Source organism: Electrona antarctica (genome assembly GCF_951216825.1).
Source record: "Electrona antarctica genome assembly, chromosome: 1".
Taxonomy (NCBI): domain Eukaryota; kingdom Metazoa; phylum Chordata; class Actinopteri; order Myctophiformes; family Myctophidae; genus Electrona; species Electrona antarctica.
Window position 1 is genome coordinate 60,869,837 of NC_136806.1, and position 23,181 is coordinate 60,893,017.

The window sequence follows — 23,181 nt, forward strand, 5'->3', positions numbered from 1 at the left end:
GTGACGTTTAAGTTAGCATGCTAACTTTAATACCTGGTAATCTGATGATGTCACTGTGACTAGACAGGTTTCTGAACTGTCCACACACAGCCCTCTTCTGAGACAGTTTCTTATCGAGTAGAAAACATGTGTATATTTGAGGATTATGAATGGGTGAAGTCGTACTTTTACTTTACAGTTAAAACTAAAAAAAAATGCAAAGTACAGGAATAAGGTCTGTTAAGAGAATGTTAAACCCAAGAAAGGCTATGGCTTGTTTCCATGTGGGGTCCTTCTAGCCCAAGATTTAGAGTACTCTCGTAGAGTTTTTTCCAGAATGAGTCTAAAACTTGGGCTAGGGTCCTTTATATTCAATTCATCAGAACTTAAGTCTTCTCCGCCGAGTGTACGGGGGGACCAGAGCGCCATATTGAGCTACGATGGGTCTTATGGTTTTATAAGAGTAGAGAGGAAGCCCTAAGGCGAAATGGACATAGTGGCCGAATTTGGTATTGCAGCTAGAGCCAGGTTTCATACCTCTATGGTTTGATTCGGTTTGATTCTAAAGACTACCCGTAGTTTCCATAACCCGGAAACCTCTCATAACAACACAGCTCCCAAGTGCCGACGAGCAGAAATGTGATTTTATTTGTTGTCTGCTTGTTTGTATTGCCGAACAAGCCATAATAAAAAAGGCACTCCATTCTATTTAAGTGCGTCCTGGCGTTGGACTATGTCTCTTGTTTCTGAAGTTGTATTTTGGCCAGATATCTGGCGGATAGCGACCAGTCAAGCTAGCTAGACTTATATCTGTTTGACTGAAACCACCACTCAACCAACAAGATGAAAGTGCGTTCGTCTGTTTTTGCCTCTTTTATTCTTATATTTGAGGTGTTCGGAATTGCCCTCTTTCTAAGGGGATTTTTCCCTGTTCCTGTCAAGTCCTCTTTACCATCTAAGAGCAAGCTGTCAGATATGCCAACAGAACCATCTACAGGTAAGGATAATCGATAGTCTTTGTTAGGATGAATGCATGCTGGAATAGTTGGTGGGGGACTCCAGAAACCTTTTTTAATATAGTGGATGACTGGATGTAAATTGAGCTGTGTTCTGGTGAATTTTGGGACTTTGATACTAAAAATCCAGGAGACTCCTGCAGGATCCAGTGTGTGTGAGAGAGAGACACAATTTAGGCATTTAGCAGACACTCTTAATCCAGAGCGATTTACAGTAAGCAAAAAAGTAAATACATTATACATAGAAATAGTCATCAAGTAAAGTGTAATGCTAAGTAAGAAGTAAGTAAAGTGTACATGATTAGAACACTTATTTTTACATTTTGGATAAAATAACCAATTTCGAGAACCGAGATGACTGCCCAGATGCTAGCCCTAGAATGTCTCTGTCATTACATACAGTTGTTACAGTATTTCACATACCAGAGCCATAGAACACCCTGGTTCAGTTCTGGTTGCGGCGCAACATGCATGGCATTAAATGTGATAAATGCTCTGTTTGTACTCACCCATTAAGATGTGGAGTGAGATATTGTCCTCTACTTTCATATCCATGTGAAAGTTCTGGCACAAAACTTATATTTAGTCAAATATCTCCACTTTTCCACTGCATTCGCACGGACACCTTTCACTCCGGGCAAAGGGGTCCGGAATGACAGCTGGACTGAATTTACCAAAACTTCCTCTGATCACCACAAACGTCATCGCGAATTGACCAGGGAAGCACAAATGTTTGGGGTGATATATGGTGCTGGGTAATGAATCACACCACCTGCCAATTGTGTGCCCCAAACTTTTGTGTTTTCCAATCCCTGATGACGTTTAAAGGAAGTTTTTATAAATGAAGTCCAGCTTTGACCGGAGAGAAAGCTGTCCGGGTGCAGCTCGTGAAAAAGTGGAGATATTTGACTAAACAAACATTTTATGACAACTTTCACATGGATATGAAAGTTGAGGACCATATCTGACTCCCAAGTCTTTGGAATTATTTATTGGGCGAGTACACACTGAGTGCCGACCACATTTATGCCGCCGTTCTGCCGCTGCAACCGTAAGTCTATGGAAGTGTTCTATGGCTCTGGTATGTGAAAAATCGGGAGGCTGTGGCTCAGGAGGTAGAGCAGGTCGTCCAATGATCCGTGGGTCGGCGGTTCGAATCCCGGCTCCTCCTGTCTACATGTCGAAGTGTCCTTAGGCAAGATACTGAACCCTGCATTGCCTCCAGTGGTTTCCACCACTGGTGTGTGGATGTGGGAAGTGAGGACGCTGGCGTCGACTGTTCGCCGCTTCACCTCCCAATGTATGAATGAATGGACCATTGTAAGCGCTTTGAGTAGGCACGTAGTGCATAGAAAAGCGCTATAAAAATGCAATCCATTAAATACTGTAACAACTGTATGTAACAACAGACATTCTAGGGCTACCCAGATGCATGCCGAGACTCACTCTTTTCCGGATCGTTCTACCCGATAGGCATGGTTGTGAGATTATTATTCTGTGAGGTTAAAGGGGAATTTCTCCCTAAACCTTGTTGATAATAAAAGTTGATAATTATGTATATTGACCAAAATAAATATATATAAAAAAAAATAAAGCTGGGAGCTGGGGCTGCTGCTGGGGGGGTCTAACACCAGCTCACGTAGACCAGGAAGAGTGCAGTGTCAACAATGCATGGAGTGTTGCTGTCACATCATCTAGAACAGATGCAAACAAAAAACAATTGCGCGATTGAATAGGAGTTCTAGCGTTAGACCCCCCCAGCCCCAGCTTCATCTCCAGCTGCAGCTTCAGCTCCCCTATATCTTTATTTTATTTATTTGTTTTTGTTCAATATACCGTTATCAACTTACTTTTGTAAATTTACCCTTTAATGTTAGGGTTAGGTTTAGGCCAAGGTAAACTTTATTGTCCACAGGGGAAATTTGTCTTGGGTTTTCACCCCAGCTGCAGCCACACATAATACATCAGTGACAAACAAAAAAATACATAACAGAGGGAGACACAACATTACACAATTGCACACATACAGTAGTCTATAATCTAACCTCTCACAGTCACTGCTTCTTTCAGAGCCTCGTTCAACATTTTAGTTGATGCTGGTACAAACAATTTTTTAAAGCTATGTTCTTCTAGTCTGGCTAATAAGCCAGACTCAAATCGCACTGTGGTGTGGTATTTGAGTCTGGAGATGCTGTGTATGGATCTTGTTTCCCGGGGGGCGGGTTCAAACATTTTCTTTTGACGCAATTGGTTAGAGCTACTGTCAGTCAAAGGTCTCAAGCATTGAACGTCAATGTACCAAAGCCCGCCCATATTGCATACCGTGTCCCGATTGGCCACACCAGTTCTCTGGTGTAGGAAATGGGCGTACAATTGAGCCTCTCCAGACCGTAATCCGCCAGCATCTTTTTTTTGCCAACGGCTGATTCGGTCTGGTTTATTAGCCAGGCTAAGTCCCACCTAGTGCCTACGCAGCCCACCTATCCTGTATCCTTTAGGATTCTTCATACTAACTATGACTTCATGTATACAATAATTCTTCTCTGGTCATGAAATAATAACATTGAGTGAAATCTCATTTCAGGGGTCTCCCACAACTCATCTGAGCCACCTCAGCCCATCTTTAATAAGGTGGTTATAATGTTAGTTGATGCTCTCAGGGAGGACTTTGTGTTTGGACCCAATGGACCGACACACATGCCATACACCAGACAGCTGGTTGAACGGGCCTCCACGCACAGCTTCATAGCTAAAGCAAGAGCCCCCACTGTTACCATGCCTAGAATTAAGGTAAGACTGTATGTATAAGATGTATAAGACCGCGGCCCAGGCCGATTCATTTTGGCTAAGGAGACAATGCTTGTCATTTCAATTAATCAAGTCCTCTTAAAGGTGGCCTCATTCACACGTACCAAACACCAATCAAGCAAATGTTTGGTCGTTTTTTTGGGCCACCACAATGCTTTTCCAATGGAAGTCACATGGTTTGATCAAACATTTGTGTTTGGGGGGCACGGTGGCACAGTCGGTAGTGCTGTCGCCTCACAGCTAGAAGGTCCTGGGTTCGATTCCCGCTGGGGATGCTGTGGGCGCTGGGGGCGTGTTCCCTCCTCCGCGTCATCAGTGCCCATACCCGAGGTGGAGTTTGCATGTTCTCCCCGTGTCCCCTAGGGTAGGTACCCTCACAAAAACATGCAGTAATCCTTGTCTCTAAAACTACCTCCCCCTGGCCAGCCGGGGCGCCTGATGGAGGGGAAAGGAACTGGTCGGAATAACGTGTTCCTTCCACGCGCTACGTCCGGCCAGGGAAATTCCCCCCTGTCATGTGAAAAAAAGCAGCTTGGACTCCTCATGCATAGAAGGAGGCATGAGGTCAGTCCGCTGCCCCCCCCCCCCCCCCCCCCCCCCCCAGGTTGGCAGAGGAAGTGTAGCGCCCAGGATTACATTAGATAATTGGCACTGGGTGAAAAAAACTGGGTTACAAAATCCTGGGATAAAAATTATTAAAAGAAAGTTTGATTGCTGATTGCTGGTGGTGTTCTGCCCCTCCCCCCTCATCAAACAAAATGTTTGGTCAAACCATGTGACTCCCATTGGAAAAGCATTGTGGTGGCCCAAAAATTGTTGTTTGATACGTGTGAATGAGGCCTAAGTGGTGATATCCTTCGGTTAAAAAAGCTCTACATTCTGATTAGGCTTCGTACACACCTACACAACAAATGTTCGGTCCGTGTGTGATGTCTGATTGCTATTTGATTGCTGCTCCAATTCATTTTCAATGGGAGTCACATGGTTTGACCAAACATTTTTGTTTGATGAGGGGGGAGCAATCAGCAATCAGCGATCAAACACAAATGTTTGATCAAACCATGTGACTCCCATTGGAAAAGCATTGTGGTGGCCCAAAAAAACAAAAAAAATACCAAACATTGCTTGATTGGTGTTTGGTACGTGTGAATGAGGCCTTAGTAATCATTGCTATAGGCCCTATATAGTACACCTTTAAGTGAGGAAGAAGTGTAAATGAGCCATGATTGGCATTGCTTTTTAAACAATTCCCTTGTGATATTGTATTGTCAAACCTGCCCTATCAAAATGTGTCATGGCATTGCATCGCTTAATAATGGAATTACATCATTCAAGCCCGTGGTGCTTTTTAATGGTCTCTTGTGTTTGATCCATCCTATCATCATCCTTGTATTAGTTGGCAGATTGACATGTTGATTGAGAATTGTAAAAAGCAATGAGTGCATTGGTGCCCAGACACAATTATTTTGTGATTGAGTGTTTTTAATCCATTTTGACCTGAGATCAGATTCTAATGTCTTCTACATCCTGACAGTTTTCTGAAAAAGCTATGTTTCTATGGTCAGTTTTTCTTCGATTTTTCAAAAATAGCAGACCTACAAGCTCGTAGCGCGCCACTCGGTGGCGCGCTATGAGCTTGTAGATCTGCTATACCAAAAGGGGTTCCCGCCCAAAATGGGTTAAACTATGCTAATGTGTCTTTGTAATAATCAAACAAGTGCATCTATTTACAAGGATGTCTTAGGATAGGATGCATAATTCAGTAAGGGTCTTTATTACACCAGCAGGGGGCAGTGCAGGACAATTGTCATGTCACACAGCGCCATCACTGCATTGCACCCAGTTGACTAGTATGACACAGCCAACTACCCCAAATTATAATTTTTCAGTCACAGCTATTAATTCATACATGCGCTATACACCAACAATTTCACAATGGGATACACAATTCACAGTTATACTAGTGTATGGCCACGCCGCGCTTTGTATGCATATTCATAATTCATTTATATTTGCTCAACAAGGCATTTGCATACATTTGTGTTAGGATCGGGCCGCAGCAGTTCACTATGCTGGAAGCACTACCCTGAGGTTTTGCTGCATCATCGTCCCATTAACCCATTCTGACCTGAGATCAGATTCTAAAAAATGTCTTCTACATCCCGACAGTTTTCTGAAAAAGCTATGTTTCTATGTCAGTCGTTCTTCGATTTTTCAAAAATAGCAGACCTACAAGCTCGTAGCGCGCCACTCGGTGGCGCGCTATGAGCTTGTAGATCTGCTATTTTTCAATAGCTAAAGCACAACATAATGCTAACACCAAAAGGGGTTCCCGCCCAAAATGGGTTAAATTTGATGGGTCCGTTTGAGACAGGCGAGGGAAAGACGGTTCTCCTTTCCATTCTTCCTGTATTCACAGATAGTTAATTAAAAACAGCTCTCACACTGGCACAAAAAGGGGAATTACCCTCCCGACGAGCTTGGCCCCAACAGTGAATTCAATTAAATTAATGGACCCCAAACTTTTCCTTTTCTTCACAACATTGAGTGCTGAGCTGTTGATTTGAGTGACGGAGAGCCTGGTATCTGGCCACGAACGATGGAGTCTGGGTTGTTGTGAAGGGAACGCTAGAAATAATGTGCACACTTTATAAATTGCTGATTAGGCCTGTCACAATTATTGCATAATTACCTCATCGCAATTACCGGTATTTATGATACAGGTTGGAAAAACACTTTTCAAAAGTTTTCCAAAAAATTCACACATAACTTGTTTTTACATTTTCTTGAAAGTATAATATTTATAAAGTAAGTAATTTCTTTGTGTTTATAAGTCATTTGTCGTATCTGCCATGTGCATTTTTTTTTAAATTATGAAGCCTAAATAAAAACCAAACAGAAATTAAAATTGTATTCATATTGCACGTTCCAGTGTTCAATTTAACCGTTAAATCGCTATTATTTGTGTAGCAATTAATTGTCAACAGAAATTTTAATTGTGACAGCCCTTCTCTTTTTCACTCGCTCTTTTATATCTGTCTTTCTGTGTCTCACACATGCGCTCCCGGTCTCTAAATTTCCCCCACAAAAAAAAATATCCTCCAGGCGAACAGGCTCCGGAGGCCACCTGAGCTGCCCCCCCCCCCCAAGCTGTTTGTGACAAGTGCTCATATTTGAGTGTCGGCTCGTAGTTTCTACTCTTGACAAGTCCCCACTGGCATGTGGCATGTGCTGCTGTCTGAACCCTGCTTGATTTAATTAACCCATTTTGACCTGAGATCGGATTCTAAAAAATGTCTTCTACATCCTGACGGTTTTCTGAAAAAGCTATGTTTCTATGTCAGTCGTTCTGCGATTTTTCAAAAATAGCAGACCTACAAGCTCGTAGCACGCCACTCGGTGGCGCGCTATGAGCTTGTAGATCTGCTGTTTTTCAATAGCTAAAGCATAACATAATGCTAACGCCAAAAGGGGTTCCCGCCCAAAATGGCTTAAGGCTGAGTTCCATGTGTTTCTCTCCAGTCGGCTGCGTACTTTGTTTTAAAAACACAACGCTGTGTGTTCCACAGATCTTTAATTTGCATATTTAGTCTACTAAGGCTAAACGATTTCAGATGACTAAATAGGACTAAAACTAAATGGTGTGTTCAAAAGACTAATAGACTAAATTAGAAATTGCTGTCAAAATTAACACTAGACTAAAATACTTGTAGTCGCCTGAGACTAGACTAAGACTAAACAATTTCTGATACCCTGGTTACGAACGTACGATGCACTATGGAAGTAGTCCTTTAAAACGGACAATCTTCTTTAACCCATTATGTTATGCTTTAGCTATTGAAAAATAGCAGATCTACAAGCTCATAGCGCGCCACCGAGTGGCGCGCTACGAGCTTGTAGGTCTGCTATTTTTGGAAAAATCGAAGAACGACTGACATAGAAACATAGCTTTTTCAGAAAACTGTCAGGATGTAGAAGAACTTTTTAGAATCTGATCTCAGGTCAAAATGGGTTAAAACATGTGGCTTCAGATCCAGTCCTAATTATAGACTACAGCGAGAGAGAGAGTTTTTCTCCCGAGTACAGCTAAGGGATCTCCTACGCAATAGGTATTATTTTTGGTTGCTTCTCCTAGCTACAGTGACTGTATACTATAAATGATGAGGCTCTGCTCTCTCCCACTATATCGGGGATCTTCAATGTTCTTCCGGCTAAGGACCCCCTTAGCTGAGAGAGATGAAGTAGGGACCCCCCCCACGAATACGAGACTGCTCGCCCCTTTACCAACTCGCCCCGGGCGTACAGCCGGCGGAACAGCGCGGCCTGGTATTCCTAAAGTAATCTAAGTAAATTATGCTTAAACGGTTAAACCTAACCTTATTCCTAACCTCAACCTCAGTAAAACGATGCCTAAACCTAACCCTATTCCTAAACTTAACCCCAGTAAAACTATGCCTAACCCTAAACTTATTTCTAACCTTATTCTCAGTAAAACAAAATAAAGAATACAAGAACCGCCGCACCGAGCTGTCGGCGTGAGGTCGGCGGAAAAAATCTGGGGCGAGATGGAATTGGGGCGACCTGACCTGTTACCCCCCCCCCCCCCCCCCCCCACTACATTGTATACAATTTTGTTGCAGATTAAACGTTTTCATAGATATCATAGGCAGCATTTTGATGAATTGAACAAGGTGGACCCTCTTGTAAACAAGTGTAATGCTTTAACATTAAAGAAGAGGATCCAAGGCACTCTGTTCCAGTGAGACAGAGGTGAAAAAAAAGCCTTTCCTATTTAAGAGTTAAGGCATGGCAAAGAACATTACAAAAAGAAGGACCAACGCGTTTCGGCACTCAGCCTTCGTCTGGGTCCCATGAAAGTGTAATGCTTTATTGGGTCGTCCACTCACAGTCTTTGTATTGAGTTGTGCTTTAAATGTACTGTAATTCTGCAAACCGTTAATAAATATTTAAATCAATCAATCAAAGACAGCACTATTATCCGTGTTGAGTAGATTTTCGTTTGTCTACACAATATAATATTTTATATATATGTATTTGGTGCCACGGACCCCCATCTCAAAATAATGATGTTCCAGGAACCCCCAGAAGCAAAGATTTGAATGAACAATGTTCGCTTTAAAATGTATATAGTATTCAAAGATTTGCACAAGCTTGTTCACGATTTTTCTACATTTTTCTACAAGCTCATAGCATGACACAAAGTGACGCTCTATGAGCTTGTATATCTGCTATTTCCTGGGTTTTATGGGTTATGCCCGTTTAAGGCACAGTAGCTAAGCCAATGGCTGAAGAAAAGGGAAAAAAGCACACCCACCAGCTTGGAATGTTTATCTCAAAACCTATGAGACTAATACTAAAACAAAACACTAATTGCAATAATTTGGTTCATGATATACTAGGCATTCTGTGAGCCAGTATGGAGCTTGTCAGAAATGTACTTAAAGTTAGTTAGTTGAAGAGTGTACTGACTGACACAGAGGGCAGTATTATTATGTCTTAAGTACCAGGTCTTATTACTTAACTTAAGACCTGGAGGCGTGATCAATGCCATTTGGCTATTCTGGGTGGCCAAACAGCATCGGCCACGCCTCCAGGTCTTAAGTTAAGTCATAAGACCTGGTACTTAAGACACGCATAATACCGCCCAGAATGTTTTAAAGAAAGTCATGTCTTTGTTATTCTTGGAATCACCTAAGAAATCTAATCCAAATGTCTGGTGGCTCGGGGAGTCAACTACTACAACACTCTTTTATTATTGAACATAGATTAACCAGCTCAAGTTTACTATGTCATTATACCACTTGGTGATAACAACAACAACCGCAAAATATCCCCCTGTAGGCCATTACCACTGGCAGTATCCCGGGCTTCATTGACGTGATAATGAACCTGAATTCACCCGCACTTCTGGAGGATAACCTCATATGGCAGGCCAAAACAGCCGGGAAGAGGATGGTGTTCTATGGAGACGACACCTGGGTGCGCCTCTTCCCCAAACATTTCATGGAATATGATGGCACGACCTCCTTCTTCGTATCTGACTACACTGAGGTATGATTTTATTTTCTGTCCAGGGCAGGGGTTGGTCTTTTACCTTTCAGCCATGTACTGTCTTGTCTGTAGCTGATGCTCTCATCCAGAGCGACTTGTTGAGGAGAATTAGAACACAGTAGGTTTCCAAACTTTAACCCGTGACCCAAAACAGTTATTAACACATTGAGAGCCCACGCAAAACTGCCCAAAATCACTTTCACCTAGAAAATCCATTCACATTTTTTATAATTCAGCTGACTGTGGAGACACATGCTGGAACTTTTTACTTTGAAATGTTTTATAGTTTCTGAGTTATTTAATTTAAACGGGGCCTTACTGTGCTGCAAATTCAAGACACCTGTCTTGTGTTTGTCTTGTGTCTGTGTTTAATGGCCACTCCAATGCATTTCCAATGGAACCCCATATGGTTTGACCAAACATTTTGTTTGATGGGGGGGGAGGGGGGCAGAACACATCCATCAAAGCTGTGTTCAGACACAAGTCAGGTGTCAGACACAAGGCAAGTGTCTTCAATGCAGCCCAGTAAGGTCATATGTCGACCCCGCCCGTTCACCTCTGCCCCACCCCCTCCTGGTGTGGCGGCCATCTTGGATCCTAAAACACAGGGAGAGAGGTGGGGCAGAGAAAGGCCCTTGACATTCCCCCGCGACCCAAACTAGTGAAAATAGCAGATTTACAAGATCATGAAGGAGAGTTGCGACATCTCCGTTCACTCCATGGGGGCCAGTCCAATGGCGGCTCTTCGGGATCCGCACGTAACTCCGACGGAGCATTAGTCCGACATGCGGGAACCGCTCGACCATGCGCTGCTCCCGTGCTTGCGGTTATGGTCAGGTTAGGGTTTGAGGTAGGTTGTCGTTTGTCGGACCAATGACTAGTCTGAACTAAGTACTGCACCTGGCTCTTCTGCATAGACTTCTATTGGCAAAGAGCATAGCGAAGTGTGACAACGTCCTGGACCGGAAGTTGGCACAATGCAGGCAACAGCGCAGCTTTAACCCATTCAGGCCTGACGTCGAAATTAAAAAAAAAGTTTTCTAAATCATGACAATTTTGTTTTTTGTTTTTTGAGGCACATTTTTTACGATTTTTCAAAAATAGCAGACCTACAAGCTCATAGCGCGCCACTCGGTGGCGCGCTATGAGCTTGTAGATCTGCTATTTTTCAATAGCTAAATTATAACATAATGTAACCACCAAAAGGGGTTCCCGCTCAAAATGGGTTAATGATCTTAAATCCCTTTATTTTAAATCGTTTTACAACATAAACATTATGGAGACTTTAGTTGTCACTGTCTGTACAATACTTTAAAACAATTGTCATGTTGCACATGTGCCTAAAATCGCCGATATTTGCGCCGCTCTCGTTGAAAACAATGTATTTCAAACTCCAGCTTGTCTCACTCCAGGGCTGCATGAACAGCGCTCGTTGCACTGTTTTCTGCCCCCTCAATGACGCCACTCTCCTATAGTCTACACCACTCTGATAATGGCGTACTATGGCCCTCATTTATCAATTGAGTGTAAAATCTGCCAATATTCGAGTGTAGGTTTTGTAGTACACTCACGTCGCCACGGCATTTATAAAGTGATCGCAAACAGCTGATCCTTCCTTAATTTCGTTCCGACGTTAATAAATGTGACGGCTGAAATCAATCTGGCACGCCCTATGAAATCAAGCCTCGCCCTCGTTTTTGAGACATGAACAACTGCAATACGACCTTGGAAACCATAGTTCCATGACGGAAAAAGCCAATAAAAAAGTTTCCCCCGCTTGCCTTGCTGCCCGTACGCAGAGTTGATAAATGAGGGCCTAGGTCCTTGTTGCATAAAAGTGACATCACTGTCGAATCCTTGGTTTCTATCCTAGACTCTCAGTGTGCGTTGATCAGCAGCACTGCTAGTACAAGCTGTATTTTTTTCCACGCTTGCACGGAAGACAGTCAACAGTCTTCCGTGTTTTGTTACGACAGATAATAATAATAACAATGATACATACAATTAATATAGCGCTTTTGCAGAACAAATGAATAAAAAACGATTTTATTAGAAAAATAAACTAGTTGAAAAACAAAAAAACGATGCGCGACACCCCTCCAAACCATGGCGGTCCGCAATCATTAATTTTAATGAAGAAATTCCATGAATAAAAAATGTAAAATAAATGTAGAAGTAGTGAAAATAGCCGATCTACAAGCTCGCAACGTGGCGCGAAGCGACGGGTTGTGTAGCTTGTAGATTGGCTATATTTTCACTAGTTTGGGTCCATTCACAAAATCGCAAATGCATCCTGAGTGTCCAAAAAACCTTAGGTTTCGTTTTTGGCTAGGTGGCAAAGCCTTCATCCAATCAGGATAGAGAGGGGCCTTCCGCCAATCATGATCAAGCGGGGGCGGGCCTTGGTGTGTGTGTGCTGTTGGCCTGTTGCGTGTCACCCCACTGTAGTGCGTGCATGTGTACATCTTGTTATACCGGGGCGGACCGGGGGGTTTTCCAAATCACCCAAAATCACTGAATGCTCCTTTAACCTAGCCTGGCTAATAAGCCAGACTCAAATCACACTGTCGTGTGGTATTTGAGTCTGGAGATGCTGTGTATGGATCTTGTTTCCCGGGGGGGGCGGGTTCAAACATTTTCTCTTTGACGCAATTGGTCAGAGCTACTGTCAGTCAAAGGTCTCAAGCATTGAACGTCACTGTACCAAAGCCCGCCCATATTGCATACCGTGTCCCGATTGGCCACACCAGTTATCTGGTGTAGGAAATGGGCGTACAATTGAGCCTCTCCAGACCGTAATCCGCCGGCAGGCAATTTTTTTTGTGCCAACGGCTGATTCGGTCTGGCTTATTAGTCAGGCTACCTTTAAAGGAGCATTCAGTGATTTGGGTGATTTGGAAAACCACCAGTCCGCCCCGTTAACAAAATGTGCACATGCACGCTCTACAGTGGGGGGAAGTGCAACAGGCCAACAGCATGTGCACCAAGGCCCGCCCCCAGTCGATCATGATTGGAGGAAGGCCCCTCTCATCCTGATTGGATGAAGGCTTTGCCATCCGCCACCAAAACTGAAACTAGGGTTTTTTGACCCCAGGGGCTCACTGGGGACAGGGAGGAACTCCTTATATGGTCAGCACACTCTATAGTAGGGAGGATTATCCAGAAAAAAGAAAAAAAAGTGATATTTGAATTAAGTAAAATCACTGAATATACCTTTAACCATGCTCTTCGTCCTCACGTAGGTTGACAACAACGTGACTCGTCACCTGGACAGCACTCTGAAGAGAGACGACTGGGACATACTGATCCTGCACTACCTCGGGCTGGACCACATCGGCCACATCAGTGGACCTCACAGTTCCCTCGTCCCGCCCAAACTCCTGGAAATGGACGATGTACTGAAAAGAATCCATGGTTCCCTCATTTTAAAGGTGCTTTCTCATTCCCTGTGTGCCTTTTTTGAGTGGTGTAAAACACTCCTACAACTGGCTTTGTTAGTTTACGTGTCTGTCTGTCTGTTCTCAAAAAATGAGCATGGTTGCTATGGTCACCCAGTTCACCCGGGTGTGATTTCATTACGTCAGACATTACGTCAGACCACAGCTGATCAGTCTATATAAGACCTTACACCACTCAGTTCACACGGGTGTGATTTTTTGAGTGGTGTAAACCACTCCTACAACTGGCTTTGTTAGTTTTACGTGTCTGTCTGTCTGTCTGTCTGTTCCCAAAAAATGAGCACGGTTGCTACAGTCACCCAGTTCACCCGGGTGTGATTTCATTACGTCAGACATTACGTCAGACCACAGCTGATCAGTCTATATAAGACCTTACACCACTCAGTTCACACGGGTGTGATTTTTTTTATAGAACTCGCAATTTGCAATGTGAAGAATTCTCCTGAGGGGTTTTAAAAGGCGGTTCAAAATTACAACTGTACTAAAGGTTTCCGACCACAGTTTAACGCATTTTGGGGCGGGAACCCCTTTTGGTGTTTTAAGGTGTTATAATTTAGCTATTGAAAAATAGCAGATCTACAAGCTCATGAGCTTGTAGGTCTGCTATTTTTGAAAAATCGTGACAATGTGGCTCAAATCTTTGAATGTATATTCTTTCAGAGCAAATGTTTTTAACTCAAATCTTTGCTTCCGAGAAGTTCCTGGAAGAACAAATTTTCAGATGGGGGTCGGCGGCAAATTACATATCATTTTTTGGGGGTCCTTGACATGAAATATTGAGCACCACTGATACAGAAACATGAGGTATTTCAGAAAACTGTCGGGATTTAGAAGACATTTTTTAAATTTCGATGTCAGGCCTAAACGGGTTAAGGAATCACGGACGGGTGCAGGCGTACAGTAAACGGTCTTAATCCATTGAGACCTGGAACGCATCCATGTCACGTTAGCGTTTAACCACATTAACCATTAACCCATTTTGGGGCGGGAACCCCTTTTGGTGTTTTAAACATTATGTTATAATTTAGCTATTGAAAAATAGCAGATCTACAAGCTCATAGCGCGCCACCGAGTGGCGCGCTATGAACTTGTAGGTCTGCTATTTTTGAAAAATCGTTAAAATGTGCCTCAAATCTTTCCGAAAATTGTCATGATTTAGAAAACTTTTTTTTTTAAATTTCGACGTCAGGCCTGAATGGGTTAAGAAACCGCCCGCACTAACAAAATGGTAAATGGTGCATTTATATAGCGCTTTTATCCAAAGTGCTTTACATAGATTGTGCATCACATTCACCCATTCACACACACATTCATACACCGATGGCAGCGGAAACCATGAAACTTTTGACACCGACTACTAATAAACAGAACAAGTTTTAGCCTTTTTAATTTACCGTAGCAGCCGTCTGACAAACGGACACTCAATATATATGTATATTTTTTACAAAAATGTTCAGATTTGTATTATCGTGAGAACGATGGCTTCCATTTTCGCATTGCAATTTTTCAGGACTAGAAAGCCTGCCGTTTCTGTCAACTTGGATTCCCCATCGATGATGTCACTGGTGGACGGGTTTCTGAACTGCCCACAGCCCCTCCTATAAGACACAGACTGAGTAGAAAAGAAATTGTGCCATTTTATCATAATTATTAGTGAGGACCTAGTATATGAAGATACTAGGTTTCTTCCCCATCGATGATGTCACTGGTGGACAGGTTTCTGTACTGCCCACAGCCCTCCCATGAGACACAGACTGAGTAGAAAATAAATTGTGCCATTTTATCATAATTATTAGTGAGGACCTAGTATATGAAGATACTAGGTTTCTTCCCCATCGATGATGTCACTGGTGGACGGGTTTCTGTACTGCCCACAGCCCTCCCATGAGACACAGACTGAGTAGAAAAGAAATTGTGCCATTTTATCATAATTATTAGTGAGGACCTAGTATATGAAGATACTAGGTTTCTTCCCCATCGATGATGTCACTGGTGGACGGGTTTCTGAACTGCCCACAGCCTTCCCATGAGACACAGACTGAGTAGAAAAGAAATTGTGCCATTTTATCATAATTATTAGTGAGGACCTAGTATACATATGAAGATACTAGGTTTCTTCCCCATCGATGATGTCACTGGTGGACGGGTTTCTGAACTGCCCACAGCCCTCCTATGAGACACAGACTGAGTTGAAAAAAAATGGTCCCATTTTATCATAATTATTAGTGAGGACCTACGGTAGTATATGAAGATAGATTGAAAAGTGGTGAAGTGGTCCTTTAAGCCGGTACGATCCGTTTCAGTACAGGCATGTGTTGTTATTACTGTAACTGACAAATATGCATAAACAAATGTATATTTGTATTGTTTTAATAATATCACTATAGTTTACCCCAGAATAGTTTTGTTAGCGTTGCAGAGATGATCACATAATTCAGTTTACTCTGAGAAATTGAGGGAACATTCTGCAGTAATTGTATATCAATTATGCCTTCGTAGTCTTTTCCAGCTCTGTTGATTGGGCCTCGATGGACCCCACCACAGTGTAGTGTTGTCTCTTAACCCATTGATGCCTGGTGCAACGTATACGTTGTTCTACCCTTGATGCCGGCGCGCTCCCTGCGTCTCATCAGCTATTGCTATACATGTAGCAACATAACTATTTAAAAAATAATTAATCCGAATCCGGTTTTTAGAAACCTTAGGTCAGGCCCTAGAAGGCGTTTCCAGATTCGGCCTCAGGCATCAATGGGTTAACCCATTTTGACCTGAGATCAGATTCTAAAAATGTCTTCTACATCCTGACAGTTTTCTGAAAAAGCTATGTTTCTATGTCAGTCGTTCTTCGATTTTTCAAAAATAGCAGACCTACAAGTTCGTAGCGCGCCACTCGGTGGCACGCTACGAGCTTGTAGATCTGCTATTTTTCAATAGCTAAAGCATAACATAATGCTAACACCAAAAGGGGTTCGCGCCCAAAATGGGTTAAATGGTCATTAAAATATGTTGGAAAGAATGCAGCAGTTTAGTTTGAATTTGCATTGGCAGCCAAATACCTTATTATGGTCCCAACTCTCTAAGCTTTTTCTAAGGGTGAAGAATGAGCAAATCTTGGGGATTTTTTTTAATGGTACCAAGTGTATATTTCCTTGAAAACTTGTAAAAAGATAATGGTGGAAATTTCAGCAGCACCGTATTTCACGATGCGCCCTAGTCGTTAGAGCATCTTGTTAACCCATTTTAGGCGGGAACCCCTTTTGGTGTTAGCATTATGTTATGCTTTAGCTATTGAAAAATAGCAGATCTACAAGCTCATAGCGCGCCACCGAGTGGCGCGCTACGAGCTTGTAGGTCTGCTATTTTAGAAAAATCGAAGAACGACTGACATAGAATCATAGCTTTTTCAGAAAACTGTCAGGATGTAGAAGACATTTTTAGAATCTGATCTCAGGTCAAAATGGATTAAAAATATGTCTTGCAGTTGCCAAAAAACGGTGTTTTCTGGCCAGTGGCAGGTGCGTAGCTTTCGGCGTTCCATCTCCCACCTAGAGAGTCTCCCTTTGAATGAAGTGTGCTTGAAAGTATTGCTCCAGTCTCATCAATGCAAGCCTTCTGCGGTTCTTGCGTGCAGCACCGGTGTGACCTAAATATAGACACAGCCCAGTGGGGTCCCGCAGGGATGTCTTCAACACACTGTTTTCTCTGATAACCCGTTTTGACCTGAGATCAGATTCTAAAAAAATGTCTTCTACATCCTGACAGTTTTCTGAAAAAACTATGTTTCTATGTCAGTCGTTCTTCGATTTTTCAAAAATAGCAGACCTACAAGCTCGTAGCGCGCCACTCGGTGGCGCGCTATGAGCTTGTAGATCTGCTATTTTTCAATAGCTAAAGCATAACATAATGCTAACACCAAAAGGGGTTCCCGCCTAGAATGGGATAAACCTGTGCTCCCAATGAGTTTTGAGAAAGGGGGGGGGGGGTATAATACATCTCAGACAGCAACACACCGTGCTATACTACTGCACACCTAAACTAACTGCCTTTTGAAGGGAACGATGCAGGGAGGAGGGAGAGCAGGAAGGCATTCAAGTGACAGCTCTCAAAGCTTCACTTAGCGGAACCTCGCTTGCCTGTTTCAGCTCTTATTAAGAGCGGAATTTGCTCCACTGGCAGAGCCGGCAGCCACAATAATATCTTTCCTTGAAAATCTAAAAGAAACGTTTAATTTTAAACCCATTAAAGGACCACTTCACCACTTTTCAACATCTCTTCATATAATTGGTCCTCACTAATGTTCATGATAAAACACCACCATTTTTTCCTACTCAGTCTGTGTGTCATAGGAGGGCTTTGGGCAGTTCGGACACCCGTCCACCAGTGCATTTGGCCAGGAAAATCAGCAACAAAAATCCCCCCAAAGAAATAACTGTCCGGGGTGTAGATGATGTGTAGTATCAGTGGTCCGGGGACCCCCAGGGGTCCTTGAGGGAGTTCCAGGGGGTCCCCAGCTAAATGATAGTTTGGAACCAAATGGACCCTTATGGGTCTGTAGTAACTCTGAGAGTGTACAAATGGAATTTATATTTTACAATCTAAATTGGGGGTCCCAGACATAGACAAATGCCATTAAATGGGGCGGTCCGTAGCCTAATGCATGTCAAACTGGGGGTCCTTGAAATTAAATGGGTTGAGAATCACTGCTAGAGCCGTACAAATCTTCTCTTATGGGGGTCCCTGGCATATCTTTTCTAATGGGGGTCTGCGGGTTAATGGGGGTCCTTGACATGAAAAAGTTTGGAAACCACTGGTGTAGATGATGAAATGACCCAAACTTTTAAAGTTTTTTTTCACCACCTGTGCGCAACCTAACACACACACAAACACATATTAACTGTATGGGGATTTCAGGTGTGCCAGTACAGTACAGTACAGTACAGTACAGTACAGTACAGTACAGTACAGTACAGGGTACAGTAGAGGGACCCCCACACGGTAACTCTGTCATTTCTCAACCGTTTCGGACGCGGGGCGGCTCGCCGGAATCGGGCCGGCACCCTGGGTGCGTTCCTGTGGGTCTGGAACTCCCCCATTTATTTCCTTTCCGTGACTGTGTGTGTGTGTGTGTGGGGAAATACAATTTAAAACTGGGAAGGCGTCACATTCATGCAAAAATTGTTAGCTGCTCTATTTTGTTTGTTTACTTGTTCTTGCCATTAAGTCATTTTGGGCGGGAACCCCTTTTGGTGTGCTTTAGCTATTCAAAAATAGCAGATCTACAAGCTCATAGCGCGCCACCGAGTGGCGCGCTACGAGCTTGTAGGTCTGCTATTTTTGAAAAACCGAAGAACGACTGACATAGAAACATAGCTTTTTCAGAAAACTGTCAGGATGTAGAAGACATTTTTAGAATCTGATCTCAGGTCAAAATGGGTTAAGTCAAGTGGTAAGAAACTATAGATCTAGGACAGGCAATAGCCATTGCTTTTTTCCCCCCCAACATTGAGTATATAGTAAATACACATAGTACATAATAAATCACCACACATGAACACAATATAGGAGATTGGGTCGCCACAGCCATGCCTCTTACATCAATGCATTATTTAGCCGTTTTCAGTTGGGGGTTTGATTTGATCAATGACTCTCTATCTCTCTTTCTCTCTCTCTCTTGGTTTATTGAAAGTTTTTTGCTTTATCTACTATCTTTTCACACGCCGGACTAGGGCATTAAGCAACTAGTCGACTAGTTTACTAGTCGACTAGTAAATCCACTAGTCGACCTTGTTGGTACTAGTTGACTAGTTGATAAGAAAAAAAGAATATATATATTTTTATTTTTTATTTTTTTCCCCGATTGTGTAGGCCTCAAGATCAGGTAGATTATAGATATAGTCACCATGTACACAGTTTGTCAATGTACAAATATTTATTTCCCAAAAAAAAAAAAGTTTATTTTTTTAATTTATTTATTTTTTTACATAATAGGTAGTTAAACAACTAGTCGACTAGTAAACTAGGCAACTAGTCAACTAGTAAAAATGACTAGAAGTGAATGCCCTACGCCGGACATGTAATAGAGTGTGGCAGAGCTTTGGCTTTGTATGTTAACATTTGTACTGATGTTGCCAAAATAGTTCTTACACTGAGAGGACCCTAGCTGTCAATTGGCAGTTTCGTATGCGTGGAGTTGAAAGGGAATTATGGAGCAGCACAGATTCCCCGACATGATCAAAGTGCTTCCATAAACGCGCCGCCCTGTGTGTCTGTTACTCTGTTTGCTCCTTGCTATCTTCAAATTATTAACCCGTTTAGGCCTGACGTCGAAATTTAAAAAAATGTCTTCTAAATTCTGACAGTTTTCTGAAATAGGCTACCTCATGTGTCTGTATCAGTGGTGCTCAATATTTCATGTCAAGGACCCCAAAAATGATATGTAATTGGCCACCAACCCCCATCTGAAAATATGTTATATTATGTTATATCAGAAGCAAATATTTGAGTTAAAAACGTTCGCTCTGAAAGAATATATATTCAAAGATTTGTGCCACATTTTCACGATTTTTCAAAAATAGCAGACCTACAAGCTCGTAGCGCGCCACTCAGTGGCGCGCTATGAGCTTGTAGATCTGCTATTTTTCAATAGCTAAAGCAGGGTTCCCCAATTAATTTTCCTCAAGGGCCATATTTTGACTAGGGAACCAGGCTGGGGGCCGAGTCTGCATCCGCGAAAAATTGGGTTTTTTATTTTTTCATTAATTAATAAAAAATTGTTCTCAACCAGTGGTCCGGGGACCACCAGTGGTCCTTGAGGGGGTGCCCAGTTTGACATGCATAGGCTACTGACCCCCATTTAATGCCATTTATATCTGGGACAGCCCCCCAAAACAAAACCATTTTTTTTTTTTTTAATTCTTCCAGGGGCCACAAGGACCCGCGGGCCGCCTAGTGGGGAACCCTGAGCTAAAGCATAACATAATGCATAACATAATGCTAACACCAAAAGGGGTTCCCGCCCAAAATGGGTTAAGCCGGAAAAAGAGTCAAAGTATACCGGGTGCCACTTGTCACGACTGTATTTCCCCCAGGCAGTAGTTTTGGTTGGTTCCTTTTATGGCGCTATTGAAGCACACCTTCCACATAATGAAAGACAAAACAAACCTAAATGTCTTAATGAAAAACTATTTTGTGAATTATTGGAAGTAAACAATTGCAAATTTAGTTTTCAAAATGAGCGTTGCAAGCCTCTCGACCATGAAGAGAGTTATTATAAACTCAGAGTTTTGTGCAATCTTCTGCCAAGTACCACTTAAACCGTTGATACATAGTTGACCGGAGTCCCCCAGGGGTCTCTAGTAGGCCGCTTCCTTTTCCCTCTACATCAGCGCTATCCAAATTATTTTCAAAGGGTGCCATATTTCAAAAATATGAAAATGACTGAGTCGACTGCATCTCCTGTCATACTCTCTATACCTTGTACCATAACAAAGTCACATACAAATGCAACATTGCAATCTACTGCATGGGGTTCTCAACCCATGGGTCGCGACCCCTCGGGGGGTCGCCAAATTATTTGGGGGGGTCCCCAAATTATAAAAAAAAAACAAATGAATGAATTTTTGCAAATGAATGGCTGGAAAATGGACATGAAGAGTTTACATAGAACATGCATAAACTTTCCTTAATGATTATATATGGTTTCAGTATTAATTTATGATATATTTTCTCTATTATTAAGGTTATTTTTGCAGTCAGTTTGTATTGGGGGTGGGGTCAGGGGTCGCGAGACGTGGCCAAAGCATTTCCGGGGGTCCCCAGCCAAAAACGTTGAGAATCCCTGATCTACTCTACAGTACAATATGAATTGTATTTTGTTGGCAGTGTAGCCAGGCGCAAGCCACTAATCCGTAGCAGATTTTAGACTAGTTGTGACTGCTCTATTTTCGCTGAATATTCACCCCACTTGTGGGAAGCTAGAGTCCACGTGGTGAACCATTATCTTGACATGTTTTGTGTGCCCCCAGGAAGCGGAGGGCTCCTTGCCCTACCTGCTTGTGCTCTGTGGAGACCACGGCATGTCGGAGACGGGCAGCCATGGGGGCTCGTCAGAAGCGGAGGTCAACACTCCTCTCGTGCTCATCAGCCCTGCATTCAAGAGAAAAGGTAAATCGACAGGTTTAGGGCCGATTCATACTCCTATTTTACCGCTGTTTCGGCGCTGTAGTGCCGAAATGATTTCGGCTCGTCAGAAATTTTCAGTAGCACTGAAGAGCCGACTTTAGGACGGTACCCGCCCCCCCGAACCTCAAATGACGTCACATTGTAGGCTCTACAGAGCCGAACCGACTTTTATTCGGCTCTAAAATAAGAGTATGAATCGCGCCTTACTCGGCCACACACATTGTCGTGTTTCACTTGACTAAACCAAATGTAAAGCCACGAAACGCACACTGACGTACCGTATACTTGCATTTGAATTTTTGAGTGGTGCAACCACTCCAAGGAACAGCAATGTCCGTGTTAACCTATGTGACATGTGTTAACCTAATTGTGACCAGGTCTAGCAAAATGGTCCTCATCTCGCCTATAATGAAAAGGCAGAAAATCTAAAATAAACTTGATTTTTTTTGTGATTTTCTTTTTTCATATTAACACAGCTTGAATGTTGAAGAAAGTTTTCATTCCAACAGATTATTGATTTGGGCAAATTAAATGTATACATTTATAAGTCAAAGTAGGCTAGCCAGCTCTAGGTGTTGAAATGTTGTGAACATTCAAAGGGGATTTTCTCAGCTTTGGGTAAAACGGCACAATCATTTTAAAATGGTCATATCTCCTTCAAATATTTTCCAATTTCATTGAATGATACATCATATGAAAGCTTACATTCTGTACTTTAATAATCTGTAAAAAACTGAAAAATGACTCTGGTCGAGATGAGGGCCTATTTGCCAGACCCGGTCACCTATGTGTGTGACTATGAGTACCAGTAGGGGCAAAAGTGGCGCTGTTGTGCCAGAAATGAGAGAGAGAGAGAGAGAGAGAGAGGGGGGGGGGGGGGGGGGGGGGGGGAGTTGCACCACTCAGTTCACACAGGTGTGATTTTTAACTGGCAAATGAGAATGTGATGACAGAAGAAGGGGCTGGCAACTGCCAACAACACACGATTCTACTTCCAATTAAACTGAAAGTCATGGATCGTGATCATCCCAAACGTGGCTCCCTTTTCAAATGGCAGCTGTACATAATGTGGGATCCATGACATTACATGGACGAATATGGATAGGATTGTGTTTTAACAAAAGTTTAGTGTCCCCCCATTGCTCTAGCCTATTTTTTTTATGTGGGCCCAAAATATGTAATATCCTTACTGGACCAATATGCTCACTAAGTTGACACCTGATAGGCCGTGCATGCCATCTTGGCATAGCCCGTTTAGGCCTGACGTAAAAAAAAAAAAAAAAAAAAAAACGTTCGCTCTGAAAGTATATATATTCAAAGATTTGTGCCGCATTTTTACGATTTTTCAAAAATAGCAGACCTACAAGCTCGTAGCGCGCCACTCGGTGGCGCGCTATGAGCTTGTAGATCTGCTATTTTTCAATAGCTAAAGTATAACATAATGCTTAGTTAAAACACCACAAGGGGTTCCCGCCCAGAATGGGATAAACGTACTATACCACAAACGGAAGCTCATTAACATAACGTTGTGTTGCTCCATGTGGTGAAAATGGTTTCGCTGTGAATGTGATAATTGCTCCCTTCTCCGTCGTTGCCTATTTTTGAGATCATAACTTGCCGCGGTTTATTTTTGGAGCAGCAATGTTAATTAAGGATTTACAGTTAAG

General features: G+C 42.6%; 1 protein-coding gene across 1 annotated transcript in view; it reads left to right on the forward strand.

Moving 5' to 3' along the window:
* The first annotated feature begins 604 nt into the window (after nucleotides 1-604).
* pigg (phosphatidylinositol glycan anchor biosynthesis class G (EMM blood group)) overlaps nucleotides 605-23,181 on the forward strand; it is a 130,254-nt gene continuing 107,677 nt past the window's right edge. The window contains exons 1-5 of the mRNA XM_079508489.1: nucleotides 605-976; nucleotides 3,580-3,785; nucleotides 9,666-9,875; nucleotides 13,118-13,306; nucleotides 21,358-21,496. Of these exons, the coding sequence (XP_079364615.1) occupies nucleotides 823-976; nucleotides 3,580-3,785; nucleotides 9,666-9,875; nucleotides 13,118-13,306; nucleotides 21,358-21,496 (898 nt within the window). The 5' untranslated portion in view covers nucleotides 605-822. The remainder of the gene's footprint in view (nucleotides 977-3,579; nucleotides 3,786-9,665; nucleotides 9,876-13,117; nucleotides 13,307-21,357; nucleotides 21,497-23,181) is intronic.